Source organism: Ochotona princeps, chromosome 24 (genome assembly GCF_030435755.1).
Source record: "Ochotona princeps isolate mOchPri1 chromosome 24, mOchPri1.hap1, whole genome shotgun sequence".
NCBI lineage: Eukaryota > Metazoa > Chordata > Mammalia > Lagomorpha > Ochotonidae > Ochotona > Ochotona princeps.
This window is the reverse complement of record NC_080855.1, coordinates 18,897,001-18,917,143: the sequence shown is the minus strand read 5'-3', so window position 1 is coordinate 18,917,143 and position 20,143 is coordinate 18,897,001. Positions and strand designations below refer to the sequence as shown.

At 51.5% G+C, this 20,143-nt stretch overlaps 1 protein-coding gene across 1 annotated transcript in view; it reads left to right on the top strand.

Moving 5' to 3' along the window:
* Positions 1 to 5,173: 5,173 nt before the first annotated feature.
* Positions 5,174 to 20,143, top strand: part of ABCC1 (ATP binding cassette subfamily C member 1) — a 108,818-nt gene continuing 93,848 nt past the window's right edge. Inside the window, exon 1 of the mRNA XM_058680872.1 lies at positions 5,174 to 5,436. Within this exon, the coding sequence (XP_058536855.1) occupies positions 5,389 to 5,436 (48 nt within the window). The 5' untranslated portion in view covers positions 5,174 to 5,388. The remainder of the gene's footprint in view (positions 5,437 to 20,143) is intronic.

Sequence of the window (20,143 nt, the reverse complement as noted above, 5' to 3'; positions counted from 1 at the left end):
CCTCATGCTTTGTGACCCCTCATCTTCCGCTCTCTGAAAACCATAGACAAAGGAGTCTGGTTCATCACCTGCTTCCCTCTTCCAACCACACGGAGGTCCTGTTTTTCTCCGCTGCTCTGTCTGTAGCACACAACAGGAGGAGGTCTTCAGAAAGTTTGTGGAATCACATGGGATGCATAAAGTGGCATGTCGATTTCAAAATATTTGCACCAAAATAAACATTATGATTATTGGTTGGAGAGACAAAGTTCCCATCTGTTGGCTCACTTCTCAAACGTCTGCAATGATGGGAACTGGGCCAGGCAAAAGCTGGGGGCAGGGAATCTAGCCCAGGTCTCCCACATCAGTGGCAGGGCTACAAATATTGAATAGTCATCTGCAGTCTCCCAGGGTGTACCTGAGTGGGGAGCTAGAAATAGGAGCAATCTGAACCCAGACACTCCAATACGGAACCAATCATATCAGATAGGTAACCCGAGGGAGACCCTCAGGTGTCCCAGGTAGCATTAACTGCAAGGCCATACACGCGCCTCTAAACTGATCTTTGAATTTCACTTTTCACGAATACATGTGAATCAATCGAAGAGCAATGGTTATCACTGCTGTGTGTGTGGAAGGGCCTGGGGAAATCCGTTGGGGAAGTAGTAACACTGGGGAAAGGCAATGACATTGTGGGGGGAGGTAGTGACATGGGCTTTCACACGTGACGACACTTCAAAATCACGAAACATATATAATCTGGGAAAAATATGCATGGCTGAAGCCAGCACAATAGCTCAGTTGCCTAATCCCAGACCTCCAAATGTGGCATCCCATGTGGGCGCAAGTTTGTGTCCCAATCCAGCTCTCTGATTGTGGCCTGGGAAAGAAGTGGAAGACGGTCCAAAGCCTTGGGACTCTGCACCCATGTGGGAGATCAGAAAGAAGCTCTTGGCTCCTGGCTTTGTATCGACTCAGCTCTGGCCATTGCAGCCATTTGAGGATTGAATCAGCAGATAGTAGAACTTTGTTTCTCCTCTCTGTAAATTTGCCTTTCCAATAAAAACAAAAAAGTCTTGGGTCCAGCGTAGCCTAGTAGCTCAAGTCATTCCCTTGCATGTGCTGGGATCTCATATGGGTGCTGGCTGTAATCCCGGCAGCCTGTTTCCCATCCAGCTCCCTGCTTGTGGCCTGGAAAAGCAGTTGAGGATGGCCCAAAGCCTTGGGATCCTGCACCCATATGGGAGACCTGGAAGAAGCTCCTGGCTCCTGACTTTGGATTGGCTTAGTTCTGGCTGTTGCGGTCACTTGGGGAGTGAGTCAGCAGATGGAAGATCTTTCTTTTTCTCTCCTTTTCTCTGTAAATCTGACTTTCCAATAAAAATAAATCTTTTTTTTTTTTTAACTGCATGGGCTTCAAAATTGGGGACAACAAAACAAACATCCTTACATTCCTTTTTATTTATTTTTTTTTCATGGACTTGTAGAAGTGTCCTTGTACCAAGGTCTGGTGAGAGTTGGCAGCTTGAAGTTTTCTGTCTGGCTGGGGAGGTCACACACGATCAGGAAAAAAGGGTCTTTTCTGTCCAGCTTCTTTCACTCCTTATTCTGTGTTGTCAGATTTGAACTTACTGTTGCCACGATGAGCATTTTGTGGCAAAACATTCCTTCCTCCTGGAGTGGACAGGAATTGCTGTGTCACCATGAAATAACATGTTTTGCCTTAAAAGAAACCACACAAGTCTTATTGTTAAAACATTTTATCTGTGTGTCCTTGATGACGAATGATGTTGAAGACCTTTTTATGCTGCCTCAGAAAGTGTTTGTTGAGAGGATAAATAAAGAGGATAAGAACAGAAACAAATCTGGGACTGGCATTGTGGCATAACAGATTAAGCCATCGTTTGCAGTGCCCAGCATCCTACACGGGCACTGGTTCAAGACTCAGCTGCTCCACTTTGACCCAACTCCTTGCTAATCCACCTGGATAAGTAGCAGAAGAAGGCTCCAGGGCTCAGGTCCCTGCACCCAGGTGGGAGACCCAGGTAAATCTCCCGGCTTCAGATTGGCCCTGTCTCAGCCAATAGTTGCAGCTATTTGAAGCAGCAGTTAGAAAATCTCTAACTCTCCTCTCTGTAACTCTGCCTTTTAAATAAATACAATAAAGCTTTTTTATATATAGACATAGAAAAAGAATAGAAAAATCTGACTTTTTAAAAAGATGTTTTAAAAGATTTTTATCGGCAAGGCAGATTTATAGAGACGAGGAGAAAGATCTCCAGTCTGCTGGCTCACTCTCCAAGTAGCCGCAACAGCGAAGCTGACATAAAATGCAAGGGGAGGATTCCGCCACTAGGCTATTGCACCAGGCCCTGACTTTGTCTCTTGTTCTGCCCATCAGTGACTCCCCAGTACCCTCTTCTTGGCCTGTTCTGGCCACATCCAGCTCCTTCTGCCTACTTCCAGGTCCCTGGGTTATCTTCCGTTTCCTCCAAAGGCGTTTTTGGCAGCATGGATGTTTCGGAAAGTGCTTTCTTCTGCCTGTAAGCATTCTGCCTTGAAGACGTTGGACTTGCAGGATCCATAGCTTCAATCTCAGCTCAGAAGTCCCTTCCTCCAGGAAGCCCTCCATGAATTTCACCCCCAGCAGGTCAGGACTCCTCCAGATCCCTTAGGCTCATTTTTAATTCCTAGCTCATACAACAGCTACTTTAATTTTTTTGTCTTTTTAAAAGATTTATTTATTCTTCTTATAAAGTCAGATATACAGAGAGGAGGTGAGACAGAGGGGAAGTTCTTCCGTCTGATGATTCACTCCCCAAGCGACTGCAACGGCCAGTGCTACGCCGGTCCGAAGCCAGGAGCCCAGATCCTCTTCTGGGTCTCCCACACAGGTGCAGGGTCCCAAGGCTTTGGGCCGTCCTCGACTGCTTTCCCAGGCCACAAGCAGGGAGCTGGATGGGAAGTGGAGCTGCCGGGATTAGAGCCAGTGCCCATATGAGATCCCAGCACAAGATCCCAGTTCAAGGCGAGGACTTTAGCCACTAGGCCATGGCGCCAGGCCCATTTTTTAAGTTTTAGTTTAAATATACATATGAAAGTCAGAATAAGAGAAGGACAGAGATAACCAGAGAGACAGAGAGGTATCTGCTGTCCACTGGTTTACTTTCCAAATGGCCACAATAGCCAGGGGTTAACCAGGTTGAAGCCTGGAACTCCATCTGGGTCTCCTAGGCAGGTGACAGGGACCTGACTTGGACACCTTCTATGACTTTCTCAGTGTATTAGCAGGGAGCTGGATTGGACGTGGAGCAGCTGGACTTGAACCTGCACTCCAGTGTGGAATTCCAGACTCACCAAAGGCAGCTTAACCTACTGTGCCTTAATGGTGGCCCCTATTATTTAAAAAACTTTGTGTCTTTATCTTTTTTCTTATGCGTTTATGGTTAACAGCTGCCCTGCCATAAACACACTTTATGTAATTCCCACCTCTTGCATTTCCATAAGCAATGTTTCTGTTCCATTCCCAGCAAGACACTTGACCTATAGTAGCTGCTCAACAAGTATGTATTGAATGTATACGTGTCAAAGCTCACTCATGCTAGGGGGCCCCTGGCCAAGGAGACAAAACCACAGGGCATCCCATAGGGTGCTCTTCTTCCCTCGCTGGGTCCTTCATGTGTGGTGTGATTCACATTCAAACCCTTGGGCTGTGTGTTCTTTGTGTGTGCGCGTAACTTTTTATTATTATTATTATTTCATTTTATGACACAGTTCCATAGGCTCTGGGATTCCCTCAACCCCTCCGCAAGCCCTCCTCCCAAATTTTATTTTATTTTTTTATTGGAAAGGCAGATATATAGAGAGAAGGAGATATATAGGGAAAGGCCTCCGATCTTCTGGTTTATTCCCCAAGTGGTCACAATGGCTGGAGCTGAGCTGATCCAAAGCCAGGAGCTTCTCCTGGACCTCCCAGGTGGGTGCAGGGTCCCAAGGCTTTGGGCCGTCCTCGACTGCTTTCCTGGGTCTCAAGCAGGGAGCTGGAAGGAAAGTGAAGCAGCTGGGACACGAGCTGGCACTCATATGGGATTCCAGCACTTTCAAGATGGGGACTTAGCCATTGGACCAATGCGCTGGGCACAGCAAGCAGGTGGATTTTTAAGCTGGGCATTTTGTCTAATCCCTGAATAAAGCTACAAATATCCCAACGACCCTTGACAGAAAAGGTTCCCCAGCCATTCTGGACACTCAGGACACAGCCCCCGCCCTCTCTCAGTCTGAGGCTGCCCAGGTACCCAACAAACCCCAGGCAGTGCCCTCAAGTGTTCTCCTCAAGGCAGACTACCGAGGTCCAAACTTCAGCTCAGCTTGTCACCGTCTAGCTTACCCCTGGCTCCTAGCTTTGCCTCTTTGCACCTTCTCCTCATCGGGCAAATGAAGCAATAATATCGCTTAACCTCCCCCGGCTGCTGTCAGAACCACACACAGATGGCTGCAAAGACTTGTTCACCAGCACCAGGTGGCTCAGCTTCCTCCTTTTTCCTGCTGAAGTGAGGCTAATAAACAGCCACTTCCGGGGTGGCTCTCAAAGACGGTCTTGAAGAAGCCCAGGTGCTTTCAACTAAGGAGAAGTCAACAGGTGTTTGGGGTCTTTGCCGTGCCCTGGCTTCAAGCGGGCCTTGGATTTGAATCCCACACCCACAGCCTGCTTTGTGAATCACTACACCTCTTTGAGCCTCGGATTCTCCCCTTGGGGAGGGTCCCTGGGTGACAGTCCCACTCCCACGTTTTTCTTTGGGGGGGCAGAGGGTGTCTCTAATTATCTGTGGGTACAAGTGCCAGTCCTGGGGTGGCCAGCCAGGTGGAGCTTGCGGAAGTCACTGTGTCTGTTTGCACCTGCTCTGCCTGCCTCAGGGTGAGCAGCGAGGGTCAGACGAGGACTCACGTGGTGCCCAGCACACTCCAGATGGCTAAAAGGCTCTTTCTAACCATGTTGCTAGAGGGCAGTCACTCAGAACCTCGGTGGGGAGGGGAGCAGGGGCTGCACTCGGGAGATCCCAGCGACTTAGCAGGGTCTGCCCGATAGGGGGTGGGCTTGCGAGCCGAAGACCAGAGCAGGAGCTGGGGTCAGGTGCGCGCGTGCGCGCGCGCCAGGAGGGGTGCCAAGGCGGGGAGGGCCCCACGCGCTCTCGGGGTTCCTGCGCGCTGCCCACGCCGCGCGGCGCGAGGTAAGCCGGGTCCTCGGGCGGGGCGGGGCGGCCGCATCCCCGTGACGCGCGGACCAACCAGGCGGCGTTGCGGCTCAGGCTCCCTCCGCCGCCGCTGCCGGCCGCCTTCCCGCCGCCGCCAGCAGCCGGGCCCGTCCGCCCGCCGTACGGAGCTCCGCCGCCCGCTGCCCGCGCCGGCCGCATGGCGCTCCGGAGCTTCTGCAGCGCCGAGGGCGCCGAGCCCTTCTGGGTACGTGCTGGGCGGCCGCGTGGGACCGGCGGGCAGAGGGAGGGAGGCCGGGCCCGCGAGGGGAAGCGCCGGGCCGTCAACCTCCTCTCGGAGCCCCGAATCGGGGTTCCTGGAGAGGGCCTGGAGGTTGAGGGGGGAGAAACTTGGGGGGGGGGGACTCGGCTCCCAGCAAGCAGGGCTTGCGTGGTGGGAAGGGGGTGAGTCCTGTTTTGGGGGGGGGCATGGGGAAAGGGCCTGGGTGGGAGAAGGAAGATTGTCTGCTTCGGGGTTTCCTTCCAGGGCGCTGCGGGTTAAAAGCAAGCTTCCCGGGAAGGGGACACGGGAGATGGGGATACAGTTAAAGGGGGGGTTGTTCCCTGCCTCTGATAGCCCATCTCTTTTGTGGATCGGGGGTCTCCCTTTGTCACGGAGACACCCCCAGAGGTGAGCTGGGGACAGGCCCGGGCTGTAGACAGAGACTTCCTGCTGATGGGATTGGGATTTGGCGCTGCACCCCTAGTTTTACATCACTTTCCTCCCCTGTGGCTGCGTGTTTTTTTTTGCTCTGTTTTCTGCTTACCTGGAGAGGGGCGGGTGAGAGTTGAGGGCCAGAGGGGGAAGGGGCGAGGGTCGGGGGTTGGAGGGGGCAATGAAGGGATGCCCTGGGGGATCCCTGTGAGACCATCAGGGTAAGTTGGAGGAGCTGGCGTGGGTTTCACTAAGCTGAGTCCCTACCGGGTCCCCTCTTGTCGGTTTTCTGCTGTGGTTGGAGCTTTAGTGTCCCTCTCATGGGATTTGCCCTCTCGCCTACCCCCTCAACCCCCGCGGCCCTCCACCCCCCCACCCCGTTCCTGGAGGGCCTGGGGGCGTCAGACTGTTTTGGTTGTTGGTAAGCACAGCAGGCAACATCGGACGTGGTTTATTTGCTTAGTTCTTGTGTAGGAATCAGGGGAAGTGCGCCTGATGGTGCAGAAATCCCTTTTCCTTGTAGGCTGCTATGTGCAGGGCAGAACCCGGCTGGAAGGTTGTGTTTGGGGGCAGGGTGAGGGTCTTTTGGTGGAACCCAGCAGCCACTCACTTGGTTGTACCTGTGATCTGAAGCCAGTGGGGTTGCAGGGTTAGGACAAACCTGTTGGCTGCCTGTTGGTTCTGCGTTCCGAGTAGGTGTGTGTTTGGAGCTGTCTGCACTTGGGCTCTTGTTAGAAGACAGAGGTACACCTGTGGATTGAGACGCCCGCCCTTCGCTTGCCTGTCTTTGGTTTAGCACTTGGCTTAGCCCTTAGCTGCCTAGGTCAACTCCCACGTGGAGGTCTGATGGAGCCCTGCTGTTAATCCTGGACTTTTGCTTCTAAATCAAAGGAACAGGAAACAGGTGACCCTTCGTTATTGTATATTAGGGTCTAGTTTATTCAAGGCAACTGGCTGTTGATGGTTGATGAATCTAGTCTGCGTATCCCCTGTTTATTTAGCTTAAGGTATTCATCCAAGAGATCCTGTTGTGAGTCTGTGAATTTTTTTTTTTTAATTTAAAAGTTTCTTTGAAGGCAGTTAGAGGAAGAGAATAGACAGAGAGCTCTTCCATTATTGGCTCACTCCCCAAATGCCTGTACCAGCCAGGAGCTTCCTCCAGGTCTCCGACGTGGGTAGCAGGGGTCCAAACATCTGGGCCATCTTAGGTTGCTTTCCCAGGTGTGTGATGGGGAAGGTGGATCCGAAGTGGAAGAAGTGGAGCTGTCGGGTGTACAGGTGACAGCTTCATGCACTATGGCATCGTGCTAACTCCTGGTTGTGTGTGTGGTGCTTTTTTTTTTTTTTAAATTCTTCCAAGGACTTTAAGTGACAGGATTTGGGTTTGGGGTAGTGGCTTGGGGGTAGTGGCAGCTGACTTGTGTTGCCTTCCTCCTTTGGAAATTCTGGACTTAATGGATGGCCCAGTTTCTGCAGGCATCGGTGAGAGTGGGCAGTTGAAACACGAGGACTTTAGTTAGCAGGGGAATCAAGGGTGCTACTGAGCAGGTGACGTCTGTGTTGGGCTAGGTGGCGTGTTCAAGGCCAGGAGGTAACTACGATCTTCAGCAAGCAATGTCACCTGTTGCCCCAGTTTCCTCATCTGTGAAATGGGCCCAAGATGTCCCAGCCAACTTGGGTTATTGTGAAGAGCATGGTCGTGGCTCAGTCTTGCCCTCCTCACAGATAAACAGTGGTTACCATTGTTCTGCGTAGGAAGGTGGTGTATGTTTCTAGGTCGTTCTTCTTTCCCTGGGAATCCCTTTTTCTTCAGCTGATTGGGCTGTGTTCCCCTCCCCGCCCCCACCCGTTCGTGCTTGGCTGCTGTGAGAGATCCCACTTGCTGATCCCTGTGTGACCGTGTCAGCCATGTGTCTGGGCCAGTACCTGCCTCTGGGCCCTTAGGAAATGTCCAGAAAAACCAGCTCGGATAAATGGCTTTGCTGACTTACCACCTGCAGGCAAGTTATGCATAACTTGGTTATGGAGGGTCAAGCCCTGGCTGGCTTTTTTCCTGGGGGGGGTGGGGAGGAGAACATTCTGTGAGTGGGTGGGCGTATTGGGGCTGGCAGAAGGAGCTTTGTGTTCATTGGGAATGAGGTCCTGGCTTTTCCTTGCCAGTTAGGTGTTGAAACCTGTGCTTGTGTTTCTTGCCCAAGATGGGAGAGTTGGAGAATATGGATAAGTCATCAGCAGTGTCACCTGGTGCTAGTGCTGCAGCTTAGGGGACAGCCTTCCCCCCGACCCTGTGTGCCTCAGCTTCCCCACAGGGGCTAACGTCCCCGGAGAATAATGAGCCAGCCAAGGCTTGGCCATAGGTAGAACCCGCTGCCTGGCCCACTGTCCTCTGTAGGTGTCGTGGTCTGTGGAATTGTCTAGGTAATTGGTGCTGCTGTGCTCGCTGCTGCTGAGGTGTTGGGGTTTCTGGAGGGAGCTGTTCCTGGGGCTGCTGGTTGCCTGGGAGAGGCCCTGGGACATACCCCTGCCCCCAACCCAGGAACCTCCCGATCCGCGATCTCAGCTGCCGTGGGAAGGGGGAAGAAGAATGTTTTAGGAGCTATTAGAAGTGGCTCTTGGGCTAATGTCTGGCCTTGAGATTGGCCTGGTCCCTTCCTGAGGACCTGCTTGTAGCTGATGAAAAAGGGAAGGGACCCAGAAATCAACCGTGTGCCCTGTGTGTGAGGCCCAGGATGGAGCTGTGAGGGGGCCCAGCGTGACAAGGGGAGGACACTAGGGAATTCAGAGTCGTGGGTTGGGGAATGCCCTTTGTGTTGCAGAGGAAGCCGCAGCTCGCCTGCCCGCCCCTTGGGCAGCGGTTGGGGTCCCCGCTTTCATGAGTACTGGAGGCGTCTTGCCTGAGGAACATGTTGGGAAGCAGTCATACCCATTTGCATCTGCAGAAGGCCCTGACCTCTCCTTGTGGGTGGCTTTTGGCGTCCCTCACAGTGTGCCTGCCTCAGCCCTTCCCCTCTGTCTTCCCAGGACGGAGCAGGCTTGACTCCCACTGGCCCTCCCTTTTGGTATCTGATGGGTCAGAATGTGCTGTTCCCCTGTCCTTCACCAAGTGTCTGAATCGACCTGCTTCTCGGGGCCTCCGCCAGTGGACTCCTGGAGTTGCACGTTCCCTTCTTCCTTGCCTTCCCTGCTCTGCCCTTAACCTTGGCAGGCTAGTCTCAGTCCAGCAGTTTGGGCTGGGGGGCAGGTGCTGTGAAGAAACGGGCTGTACCCGAAGGCCTGCTGGGGCTCCCCATTCCCCTCGGTAAAACCCCAAGTGATCTGAGGACCAGACAGCCTCTGGCCTGTCTCGTTCCAGCCACATTGGCTGCCCAGGGCCTTTGTACACTTGCTGGTCCCATTACCTGGATGTCTCCCCTCCTTCAAATCTTTTTTTTTTATATATATATTTATTTTTAATTGAAAGGCAGAGCAACAAGAGTGAGATCTGCCTGTTCACTCACCCAGTGGCCACAATATAGCACATCCAGGTTGGACCAGGTCAAAACCAGGGGCCTGAAACTCCATCCAGGTCTCTCCCACATGGGTGACAGGGACCCAGGTAGCTGGACCATGTTCCACCTCTTTCCCAGGCTCATTTGTAGGGAGCTGGATTGGAAGCAGAGCAGCTGGGACTCCCAGCAGGTGCTCTTAGGGGATGCTGGCATCACAGGCAGTGATCTAACTTGCTGTGCCAGCATGTTGCCTCCCACCCTTTAAAGTCTTGTTTTTGTATCACCCCAACATCCTTTCCTTGACCTCTTCACCATTTCCCTGCTCTGTTCTCTGTGGGACATCAGAAGTTTTACCTCTGGTGTCATGTAAGCTCTCCCTGGAAGGGCAGTTCTGCATGTTTACAGTGATAAATGCAGCACCTAGCACCCGGCCTGGGTCCATTCAGTCTGTCCTTCTGCATTGAGGGAACTAACCCTGGGCGCTAGAATGGTTTGTGAGTAGGGCCGAAGGCTCTTTGCAAAGATCTAAGGAGGCAGTGTTCGTTTGTCTGGGGGATGCCATGCCCAGCCTGCCACTCCCATTTGCAGCTCCTCAATTCTCCAGTAAGTCACCTTCTGACTTTGAGCTGAGCTCTGTGCTCCAACCTTGGGATTCGGTCTGACCCACGTAGCATCATGGTGACCTACGGGAGGAGTTCACCGACCTATGGAAACACTCAGAGGATCAGAGGCCTTGGAGCTGCTCAGCCAGAACTGGTGTGGCTTGCCAAGTTGCTGCAAACCTCTGTGGTTTTTCACTTCCCTTCCTCCCGCCCCCTCACCGGGCTTCTTTCTCACACCTGGTCTGCCTTCTCTCTGATGGGACCTGCCTAGCACCTGTCGACCTTGACACTGTATCTTTGGCTTTTCAACCCACCTTTCTGGAGACACCTCTCTGCCTGGCGGTCAGACATCGCACGGGCGCTGGCTCCAAGTGGTGTGGCGGCGGCAAGAGGGGGCCGCCCATGCGCCCACCTAAGGAATTGGAAGCAGGCGTCTCCTCACATTTGTGGGTTGGCTCTGGATCTTCACAGAGGAGGTAAAGCCTTATTTTTGGGATCTGGTTTTAAGGGTCAATCAAACACGAGCTTAGGAGAACTTGCCTGGGCACCTTGCCACAGTAAATAAATGGGTTGGGGGTCATGACATGAGCCTTAACCTGGTAGGAAAACGGGGTGCATGGTTGCTACAGTTGGGGCAGGACCTGTGCTGGCATCCCCGAGGCTGCAGGGTTGGGCAAGGCGTTTAGGGAAGCCAGACTGGGGGTCATGACATGAGCCTTAACCTGGTAGGAAAACGGGGTGCATGGTTGCTATAGTTGGGGCAGGACCTGTGCTGGCATCCCCGAGGCTGCAGGGTTTGGGCAAGGCATTTAGGGAAGCCAGGTGGGGTGGGGTGGTGTGTGCGTGCCATTTCTCAGTCTGTCCACCGGGGACAGCTGGACATTACAGCCAGTAGTGCAGAATTAGAAACTGGGGAACTTTCTGGCAAGAACCTTGTCTCCTGATCCTCATGTTTCCCTGGTAGGTTGCAGGCTGTTGAACCTGTGCTGTAATTGGCTTATGGCGGTTGCCTTGGAGAAGCTTAATGAGACGTTCAGGAGGTTAAACTCCATTTAGCAGGGGAAGAAAGTGCTGCCAGCCAAGAGCTGGTTTGGTCCCAGCAGGGAAAGTTCAGTCTGTGGGTGGGAGGGGGGGTAGGGGGCTCTTTGAAGCCTTACCCCCTCATTTGTAGCTGCACCAGGCCTGCTGGGCAGTTAGAAAGCCAAGATACCTCTGAGGTGCCCAACACCCCCTTCACTGTGAGGCCCCTCCTGGGGAGATTTCCAAGGCCTGGCAAGTGGGTGTTGAGGGTAGGGACAGGGGCTGCAGGCTGGCATTCTGGAACTTTCCAGTAATGAGTGTGATTTGGCGGCCCCCACCCCTTGCCTGGCTCAGGGTTCTCCTGAAAAACTGGGCCTGGCGCCACCTTGGCCACTAGGGTAGCTGCTTGTTTGGGAAGATCCCCCCACCCACCCGCAGTCAAATGCCAGAGTTTGCCCTGCAAGAACCTTCCGTGTGCTCATTGAAGACCGTGGCTTCCTGCTGTGGCTCTTCTCACAACTGTTCCTTGCTCTGTTTACTGTGAATTGAGCACCTCTTGTATGCTGCCCTTTTCTTAGACCCTGGGTTTGGGGGGGTCAGTCCAACAAAGATCAAGGCAGGCTGGAGCTCACCCTGGGGGTGACCAGAAGGGCTGCGAATTGAGATGGATGCTGCAGATCTCTGAGCCTGAGGAACTAGGTCAGGTTTCAGAGGGGGGGTTGACATTAACCCACCGTCTCAGAGGCAAAGCTGGCCCCGGCAGCATCTGGGGAGGAGAGTCTGAAAGTGAATAACCCATGAGGTCTAGTGTGATTTAACTCAAGGGAATCACAGAGCCTGGCTCCTACAAATCTTACCTACAGCATTGTGCAAGATGCTCACCTGCCCTGACACAGGAACTTTTGAGGTAAGGAAGGTTCTGGAAAGGTGGCCGGTGAGGGCACAGGCCAGCCCCCCTCTCTCGTCTCCACCCCTAGACTTCTATCCCAGCAAGGCAGGGCAGTGAGCTCTCCGATCCGTGTGTGTTTAACTCTTCTTACGTTAGAGGAGGAAGAGACAGATCTTGTAGCCACTGGCTTACTCCCCAAATGGTGAGGACTGGGCCACAATCCTGGAACCAGGAACTCTCATCCTCCCACGTGAGTGCAGGGGCCCAAACACTTGGGCCGTCTTTCCCTGTGTTTCTTAGGTGCATTGGTAGGGAGCTGGATGAGAAGTGGACCAACCAGGAGTTGAACCGGAACCTTTAAGGGTTAACCCACTGCACCCCAACATGGGCCCTGACACTTGGTTTTTTAAGATTGAGTTGATCTGAGTCTCATCTCCGTCTGGGGGTGTAGCTGAGACCTTGCTGGGTGATTCTGTGGGATGCCCCAAGACCTGGTGGCCTTCAGTTCTCCTACTCAGCTTTTTCAAGGCCCTGAAGATGCTGAACTGCTTTCTTTCATGATTGTGATGCTTTTCTATAGATTACTCGAAACCTCTCTTAAAAATAGATGTTACTGGATTGATTGATCTGGCTGATTTGCATGAGGCGAACCTTGCATGGGAACTTTCTGGCAGTGCTGTTACTTCTCAGAGGTTAAGTAGTGAGCAGGTGTTTTGCCTAACAGCGAAGACGCCCACCACGGTAGCGGGGCCTGATCCTAACTTCCTGCTCATGCAAACTCGAGGAGGCAGCCCTAGTGGTTCTGGGGGTTGGGTGACCCGAATTGAATTTCCGGCCTCCCAGCTCTGGCCTTGTCTATGATGGGCATTTAGGAAGGGAAGCCAGGGATGGGACAGTGCGCCATGTTCTGTCAAATGAAGAAATGAGAAGTGATGAACAATCTAAACAATATGAAAGGAAAACTAAAAGTTTTCCGATTTCCTGCCTCTGCCCTCCGTAACAGTAACCTCCATTAGCAATGACCATTTCTTGGGTATCCTTCTGGAAGGGTAACATATATATGCATGTGGGTATGTGTGTATATGTGTAATTTTATTTCCTTTTCCCATGGGTTCCTGTTCCGCGTACTGCTTGTTGTCTTGTACTCTTAAGAGCCTACGTTTAGAGGCCACCATATCCAGATGCAGGAATACAATGCAATATGCATCCCTGCTTCCAAATCGAAGATGGACTCCCAATGAAACTGTTGGAGATGTGTAAACAATGGGGTGCTGGACTGTCTGACATTGTCTGTATCAGCAGTGTCGGGGCACACTTAAATAACAAGATTGATGAAATTATGACTCCTTATGAAGGACTTTACTATTGTAGCAACCTGGGGAAAATCTGTCGGGGGGGGTGGGCGTTTTGGGGGGAATCCCAGTCTCTATGTAATTGTACCATAAAATTCAAAACTTCAAAAAAATTTAACAACAACCAAAAGCCTGCGTTGATTTTTCTTCCTGTGTGAAGTCTGCAATCGAAAGAAAAGAGGGAAGTATTTCTTTTTTTTTTTTTTTTTTGCAAAGTATGCATTTCCCTGTTATAAGACGGGGCCACATTTTGTGTTGACCAGTCCCTTCTTGGTGGCTGTTGTTGAGTGATTCAGTACGTTGCAATGACCTGTTCTGGAGTTCACTCTGCACATACATGTGAGTAGATGCAACTGATTCAGCAGAATAAGCTCCAGGGATGTTGAGAAATTCACATGTTTCCAATTGGGGAGTGAACTGCCAGGTAGTGCCAGCAGTTTGCACTGGCGGGGATGGGCCCACCAGCATTGATTAAGCACCTGTTGGGTTCCTGGCCTATCAGCGTATAGAGCACCAAGGGCTTGGTTGGGGTCTTGTTGCTTCCCTCTGTGTGAGGGAAGGGGCTTTGCCCACTTCAACCTTCAATCTTTTTTTTTTTTTTTTAAAGATTTATTCATTTTATTACAGACAGATATACAGAGAGGAGGAGAGACAGAGAGGAAGATCTTCCGTCCGATGATTCACTCCCCAAGTGAGCCGCAACGGGCCGATGCGCGCCGATCCGATGCCAGGAACCTGGAACCTCTTCCGGGTCTCCCACGTGGGTGCAGTGTCCCAATGCATTGGGCCGTCCTCGACTGCTTTCCCAGGCCACAAGCAGGGAGCTGGATGGGAAGTGGAGCTGCCGGGATTAGAACCGGTGCCCATATGGGATCCCGGGGCTTACAAGGCGAGGACTTTAGCCGCTAGGCCACGCCGCCGGGCCCTTCAACCTTCAATCTTTGGGCCAGGAGACCAATGTAGTGAATGATTTTGTTAAAATTTTCGAAGATGTGTTTAAGTTTTCAACATTTTTTTTTGCATTCCTCTATTTTTTTTTAAGATTTATTTTTATTGGAAAGGTAGATTTACAGAGAGAAGAGGAGAGAGAAAAGATCTGTCCTCTGGTTCACTCCCAAGTAGCTACAACAGCCAGAGCTGAGGCAATCCAAAGCCAGGAGCCAGGAGCTGCTTCTGGGTCTCCCGTGCAGGTGCAGGGTCCCAAGGCTTTTGGCCATCCTCCACTGCCTTCCCAGGCCACGAGCAGGGAGCTGGATGGAAATGGAGCAGCCGAGACACGAACCAGCACTCATATGGGATCCTGGTGGTTGCAAGGCGAGGATTTAGCCATTAGGCTATTGTGCCAGGCCTGGATTTCTCTATTTTAAGAAGGTCTTTAAAGTCAATGATTTAACATTGTGTAAATGTTTCACTCATAATCTTGCTGTTCTGATTCAGTTTTTCCACACATATTCAGCTGAGTCATAGTTTTCTGATTATAAAAAGAACACATGGGCCTGGCGGCGTGGCCTAGCGGCTAAAGTCCTCGCCTTGAAAGCCCCGGGGTCCCATATGGGCACCGGTTCTAATCCCGGCAGCTCCACTTCCCATCCAGCTCCCTGCTTGTGGCCTGGGAAAGCAGTCGAGGATGGCCCAAGGCTTTGGGACCCTGCACCCGTGTGGGAGACCCAGAAGAGGTTCCTGGTTCCTGGCACCAGATCGGCGTAGCACCGGCCTGTTGCGGCTCACTTGGGGAGTGAACCATCGGACGGAAGATCTTCCTCTCTGTCTCTCCTCCTCTCTGTATATCCGGCTTTCCAATAACAATAAATCTTAAAAAAAAAAAAAAGAACACATATTCCTTAGAAGAAAACAAACACTATAGACGTGTCAGCTTGCGTCTGCTGCCATTGGGCTAAGCAATAACCAAAGTATTTGGTCATTCCTTTCTCTGTAATCATCTGTTTGAATCAAAGTGGATTATAATCATGACTCTGCCGTTTTCGCTTAGCATGCCATGCATGTTGCTACCCAGGATCTCACAAATTCTTAGTGCTGGTTGTCCAAGATGCTTGCTTACACATTGGCTATCCTTCGTTTAGCCATTTCTTATGAGCGACCATCATTTGCATTGAATTGTATGTTTTGTTCCAGTAGGCAGTGCTCCAGTAACTGGTCTTGCATGTGGTCAAAAATCCCATCAGCTTTTATCTTTAATACCCAGAGGCTGATTAGGTTCCAAAAAGGTGGTGGCAGATCCATTCCCACCAAGTGCATGGGACTTGCCACATCTCTGCCTCCTTCTTGGGCGCTGGCCACTGCTGAATGCTATGGATTGGCTAGGTAAAAAACATCTTCTCCTTTGCATTTCCCCTGTGGCTAGAAGCTGAGCAGCCTCTAACCCATTGCCCAGGAGCCTGTGTGTTCTTTTTGGGGCCCTTCTTGGCCAGTGTCTACGCAGGCTTGTTTTCTCTGTTTTGTAGGCTCTGGGTGTGTAGGGGTCCTTGCCCTTGGTCTGTCACATTGCACTGCCCGTATTTCTTTGTTAAAAAAAAACATCACACTTAACAAAAAATCGAAGATGGTCAGTATGAATACAGATCAACTCCAGGGAGAGTTCTTTATCTTGGAGGGCTCATTTATTGTAAGGGCTGGAGAAAAAAAAAATGCCATTCTGCTTGTGAAGTTATAAGTCAGAGGGGTTAGCACTGTGAATTAAACTGCTATCTGTAATGCTCCATCCCATGTGGGCACCAGTTCATTCGCTACCCTGCTTCCAGTCAGCTCCCTGCTGAAAGCAGTGGAGGATGACCAGAGTATTTGGGCCCCTGAACCCATGGGGGAGACCTGGCTGAAGCTGCTGACTTCAGCCTGTCCCAGCCCTGGCTAATTCATGCATTTGGGGGATGAACCAGTAGACAAATAATCTCTTTCTCTGTAGGCTTGCCTTTCAAGTAAACACACCCCGAAAAGAAAGTTTTAAGTAATTTGCATATCATTTCAGGAGTAGAAGAGTTCTTGGAACTTAATATCGAATTGTATACAGATTTCTTCTTTGCCTTGTACTTTTAGTTTCTAAAGATTTACTTATGTTTATTGGGAAGGCAGATTTACAAAGACAACGATCTTCCTCCCACTGGTTCACTCCCCATGGATTGTGGTAAGGATTAGCTAACTGAGCCATCACACTGGGCCCTTCTCATACTTTTAAAGAAGCAATTGTATAAAGTCTTTTTTTTTTTAAGACTTAATTATTTGAAAGTCAGAGAAGGAGAGAGTTCAGTCTTACATCCACTGGTTCATTCCCCAGTGCATGGGGCTGGGCCAGGCCGAAGCCAGAATCCAGGCACTCTGTCCAGGTCTGCCATGTGGGTGTCAGGAGCCAAAGGGCTTGGGCCGTCTGCTGGTGCCTTCCCAGTGCTTTAGCAGGGAGCTGGATCAGGAGTGGAGCTGGGACTCGATTTGGTGTTCCACTGTGGAATGCTGGTGTCCAGGTGATGGCTGAACTCATCGTACCCCGACACCAGACCCGAAGTCTCCTGTTTTCTTTACATGATGAGTTCTTGGTTTTAGCCAACTCAGTGGAGGGCAGCTAGCACAGCCCCATCTCCCTGGACAGAGATCCTCGGGATGCTCTGTTGCGTTGGTTTGTGTATGGCTTCGTGGGTTTCTCTATCAGTTTCTGTGATGGTCACAGCCACCTCTCCCAGTATCAACCTTAGGTGCTGGCCGCCATTGCTCACTGCTGCCTAAATTGGTTCACCCAGGCTCAGCCTGATGAGGTCCAGATGTTCCTCCTGGGCGCGGGTAGTGTCTTGCTGGGCCATGCTGTCTGCTGTGTTTTAGACCCTGTGTCCTTTTCCCACCTCTCAGAGCAGGTGAGTATCTCTGGTCCCCAGGAGACAGAGGCAGCTTCTTGCCAGCCGTTGTTTGTCTGTGGCTGTGTTAACATTCCACTCTGGTCTGTAATTCTGGGTAGACCTGCAGGGCTGCGTTTATAGATCACAAACCTCTTTGTAGCTGTATGCTTTACTGCTGTTCAGAATTTCCTATGTTCCCACACGGCCATGGGAATCAGGTCTTTAAGTGTTGATCAACCCGCCCTTGTATTGCTGAACTGTAATTATTACCTGTGGTTGGATATTTGCATGGCCGTAGGTTTTTTTTTTTTTCCCCTTGTAAACATGCAATGGTTGTCTCCTGGCGACAGCACTTGCTGGCTTATTCCCTTAGAGTGTATTCTCAGGGGTGGATCACATACATAGTTCAGAGCATTTAAGACGGTTCCATTCCAGCTGTTGCCTTGTGTGTAACCAGAAAAAGATTGGCCTAACCCTTTATTTGGTGATGGTGGGTCGTCTTCAGTCTCTCCAGTCAGGCTGCTAAGGCTGGAGCTGTCCCACATTGGGATAGGTGACCTGATGGCTAAAATTAGGTTGGCTTATCTGGAAGTCCTTTGATAAGGCTTCCTTAGTGTGTTAACCCACAATCTGGGAGAAGAGACCACATGTATTACATCAGATATCAGATCTCCCTGCAGGACTGTAATGTGTAGTATTTTTTTTAAGACTTATTTATTTTTATTTGAAAGGCAGAGTTGGAGAAAGAGCTGGAAAGATATCTTTCATCTGCTGGTTTATTCCCCCACATGGCCACAATTGCTGTAACTAGGTCGAACTAATGTTAGGAACTGGGAGCTTCTTCCCGGTCTTTCACATGTGTGCACGGGCCCAAGCACTTGGCCCATCCTCTGATGTGTTCCCAGGCACATTAGTAGGGAGCTGGATTGGAAGTGGAGCAGCCAGGACTCAAATCGGCATCTCTGTAGGTGAAGGCTAACTCTGCTACACCATGCAGCTGGTCCCTGTTTTTTTTTTTTTTAAAAAAGCAAACTTTTTATATATTTGGTGGACAGAGAGTGGACTGCGGTGTAATTCGATGACAACCCCTTTTTTGTTACCCCTGAGATCTGTGATGGTGGGCCAGCCACTTCACGATAGGTGTTGGAGGCAGAGCGCCTCTCCCCCTGCCCATGCCTGGATCAGTACCTCCTTGGTACAGGCAGGGGTTGGCAGGAGGACTCCCCTGATGAGGGGTAGGGAGATGTGCGTCAGCCACTGCTTATTTTCTGAGGATGCAAAGGAGAGGAGGGTGTTGGGAGAAGATGTAGCTGCTGAGAAAATCCTGGAGGTGTGTGACTGGGTTGGAGGGGTGGGCTTCAGGAGCCTGGATTGGAAAATCAGTCTTGCCACTCCCAGCCTGTTCTCTTGGCAGTCTCTGGGGAACAGGCAGTGTGGTGGCAATGCCAACCTGATGGACTGGTGCGGGAGGAGAAGAGGTGACAGGTAGGGGCCGCCTGGGGTGCAGGTAGCACCCTGCGGGTGTTTCCAGCAGATGCTGGCTCTGGTCACGAAGGACCCGGCTGAGCACGTTGAGCCAGGCACGTGGGGGGATTTCTGGTGTCACGGTTTTTCTTCTTGCAGCATCCAGGCCCGCACAGGCCTCCTTAGGGTTAGGCTGCAGCCCCATTGGTTGGGCTGGTTGATCCCTGAGTCAGTCCTGAATCATCCCAATGTCTCCTGGCAGAGCACCTTGACAGTTCAGGTCCATTCATGCTGTGCTGGGCGGGAGATCTCTGGGGAGAGTCCCCAGGTCTGGGTGAGGCAAGCAGAGGAGGCTTTTTTGACAAAATGAGCCTTGGGTGTCAGCTCTTGCAGGGGCACAGATAGGGACAGGGGAAACCCACGCTGCCAGGTTGCATTGACAGTTGAGAATTAAGAAAACTTGCCCCAAGCTGGGCCGTGACAGAGCTGGGAGCTGCTGACATATGTGTGCGTTGGGTATCCCGGGGTTTCTGTGACTGTAAAGGTGGGCATGATTGAGTCGCCTGGGACTTTTTCTCGTTCTTCACCTGCTATGGTAGAGGCACAGAAGATGATGATGCAGGATAGAAGTGCACACGAGTAAACGTGAGGGTTCTCTGTCATCACCTGCCTTCCCAGGGATCTTCCTGGCAGCCACGAGATGCTCATGTCCCATGTCTCCTCCCCATGGATCCTCAGCCTGGAACCATCCGTAGGGACGAGAATGGATCCTGTAAAAGCACTTTCTTCACTCTCTGTGGCCTTTGGCTGGTGTATCTTGGATATGACCTGTTTTTCTTACCAGATGTTTGAAAATGAAAGGAAAATCTGCACGTGGTACAGGACCTGGCTAATGCTTGTTCCCCTCCAGGTAGCTGGTCACAGACTCGGGTCTTCAGGGAGGAGGAGCAGCTAGGCTCCAGTTGGTGTTCTGAGGTGGGACACTGTTGTTGGAGATACTTTGCAAGTTCTGTAGATCCGTAGCTCTTTTCTCTGGCTAATTCTGTGCATAGGTGATCTTTGGCAACATCCGGGGAACCTTGATGGTGGTCATGGCTGATGAGTAGTGGGTAACAGCCAGGAATGTGGTACATGCTGTTCCCTCCCCTACCTAAAGCAAGAGACCCCAGGTCCTGAGCCTCACAGTAGTCCTGTGGTTAAAAAACGTTGGTCCGGAGAAGCCTGCCTGAGACTGGCTGCACTGCCATTGCTTGCCAGGCCCTCTGCAAGCTCTGTAATCGCAGCTCCCCCTGGGCAGGTGTGCACCAACATCTCTGAGTATCTGGACTTGACCTGCTGGGTCTCAGCATCTGTTCCCAGGATAATTACCAGCTCTGTTGCAATCCTGCGATGTAGTTACCTTGTCCTGTGGGAGCATGTGTTTGGGGTAGTAGTTAAGATACTGCCAGGGATGCCTGCATCCCATATCTGTTCAGGTGCCTGGATTCAGGTCCCGGCTCTGCTTCCAGGTCCAGCTTCCTGATAGTGTGTATGATTGGGAGACAGCAGAGCATGGCTCAAATACCTGGGTCCCTGCCACCCTTGTGGGTGCTCCTGGCTCTTGACT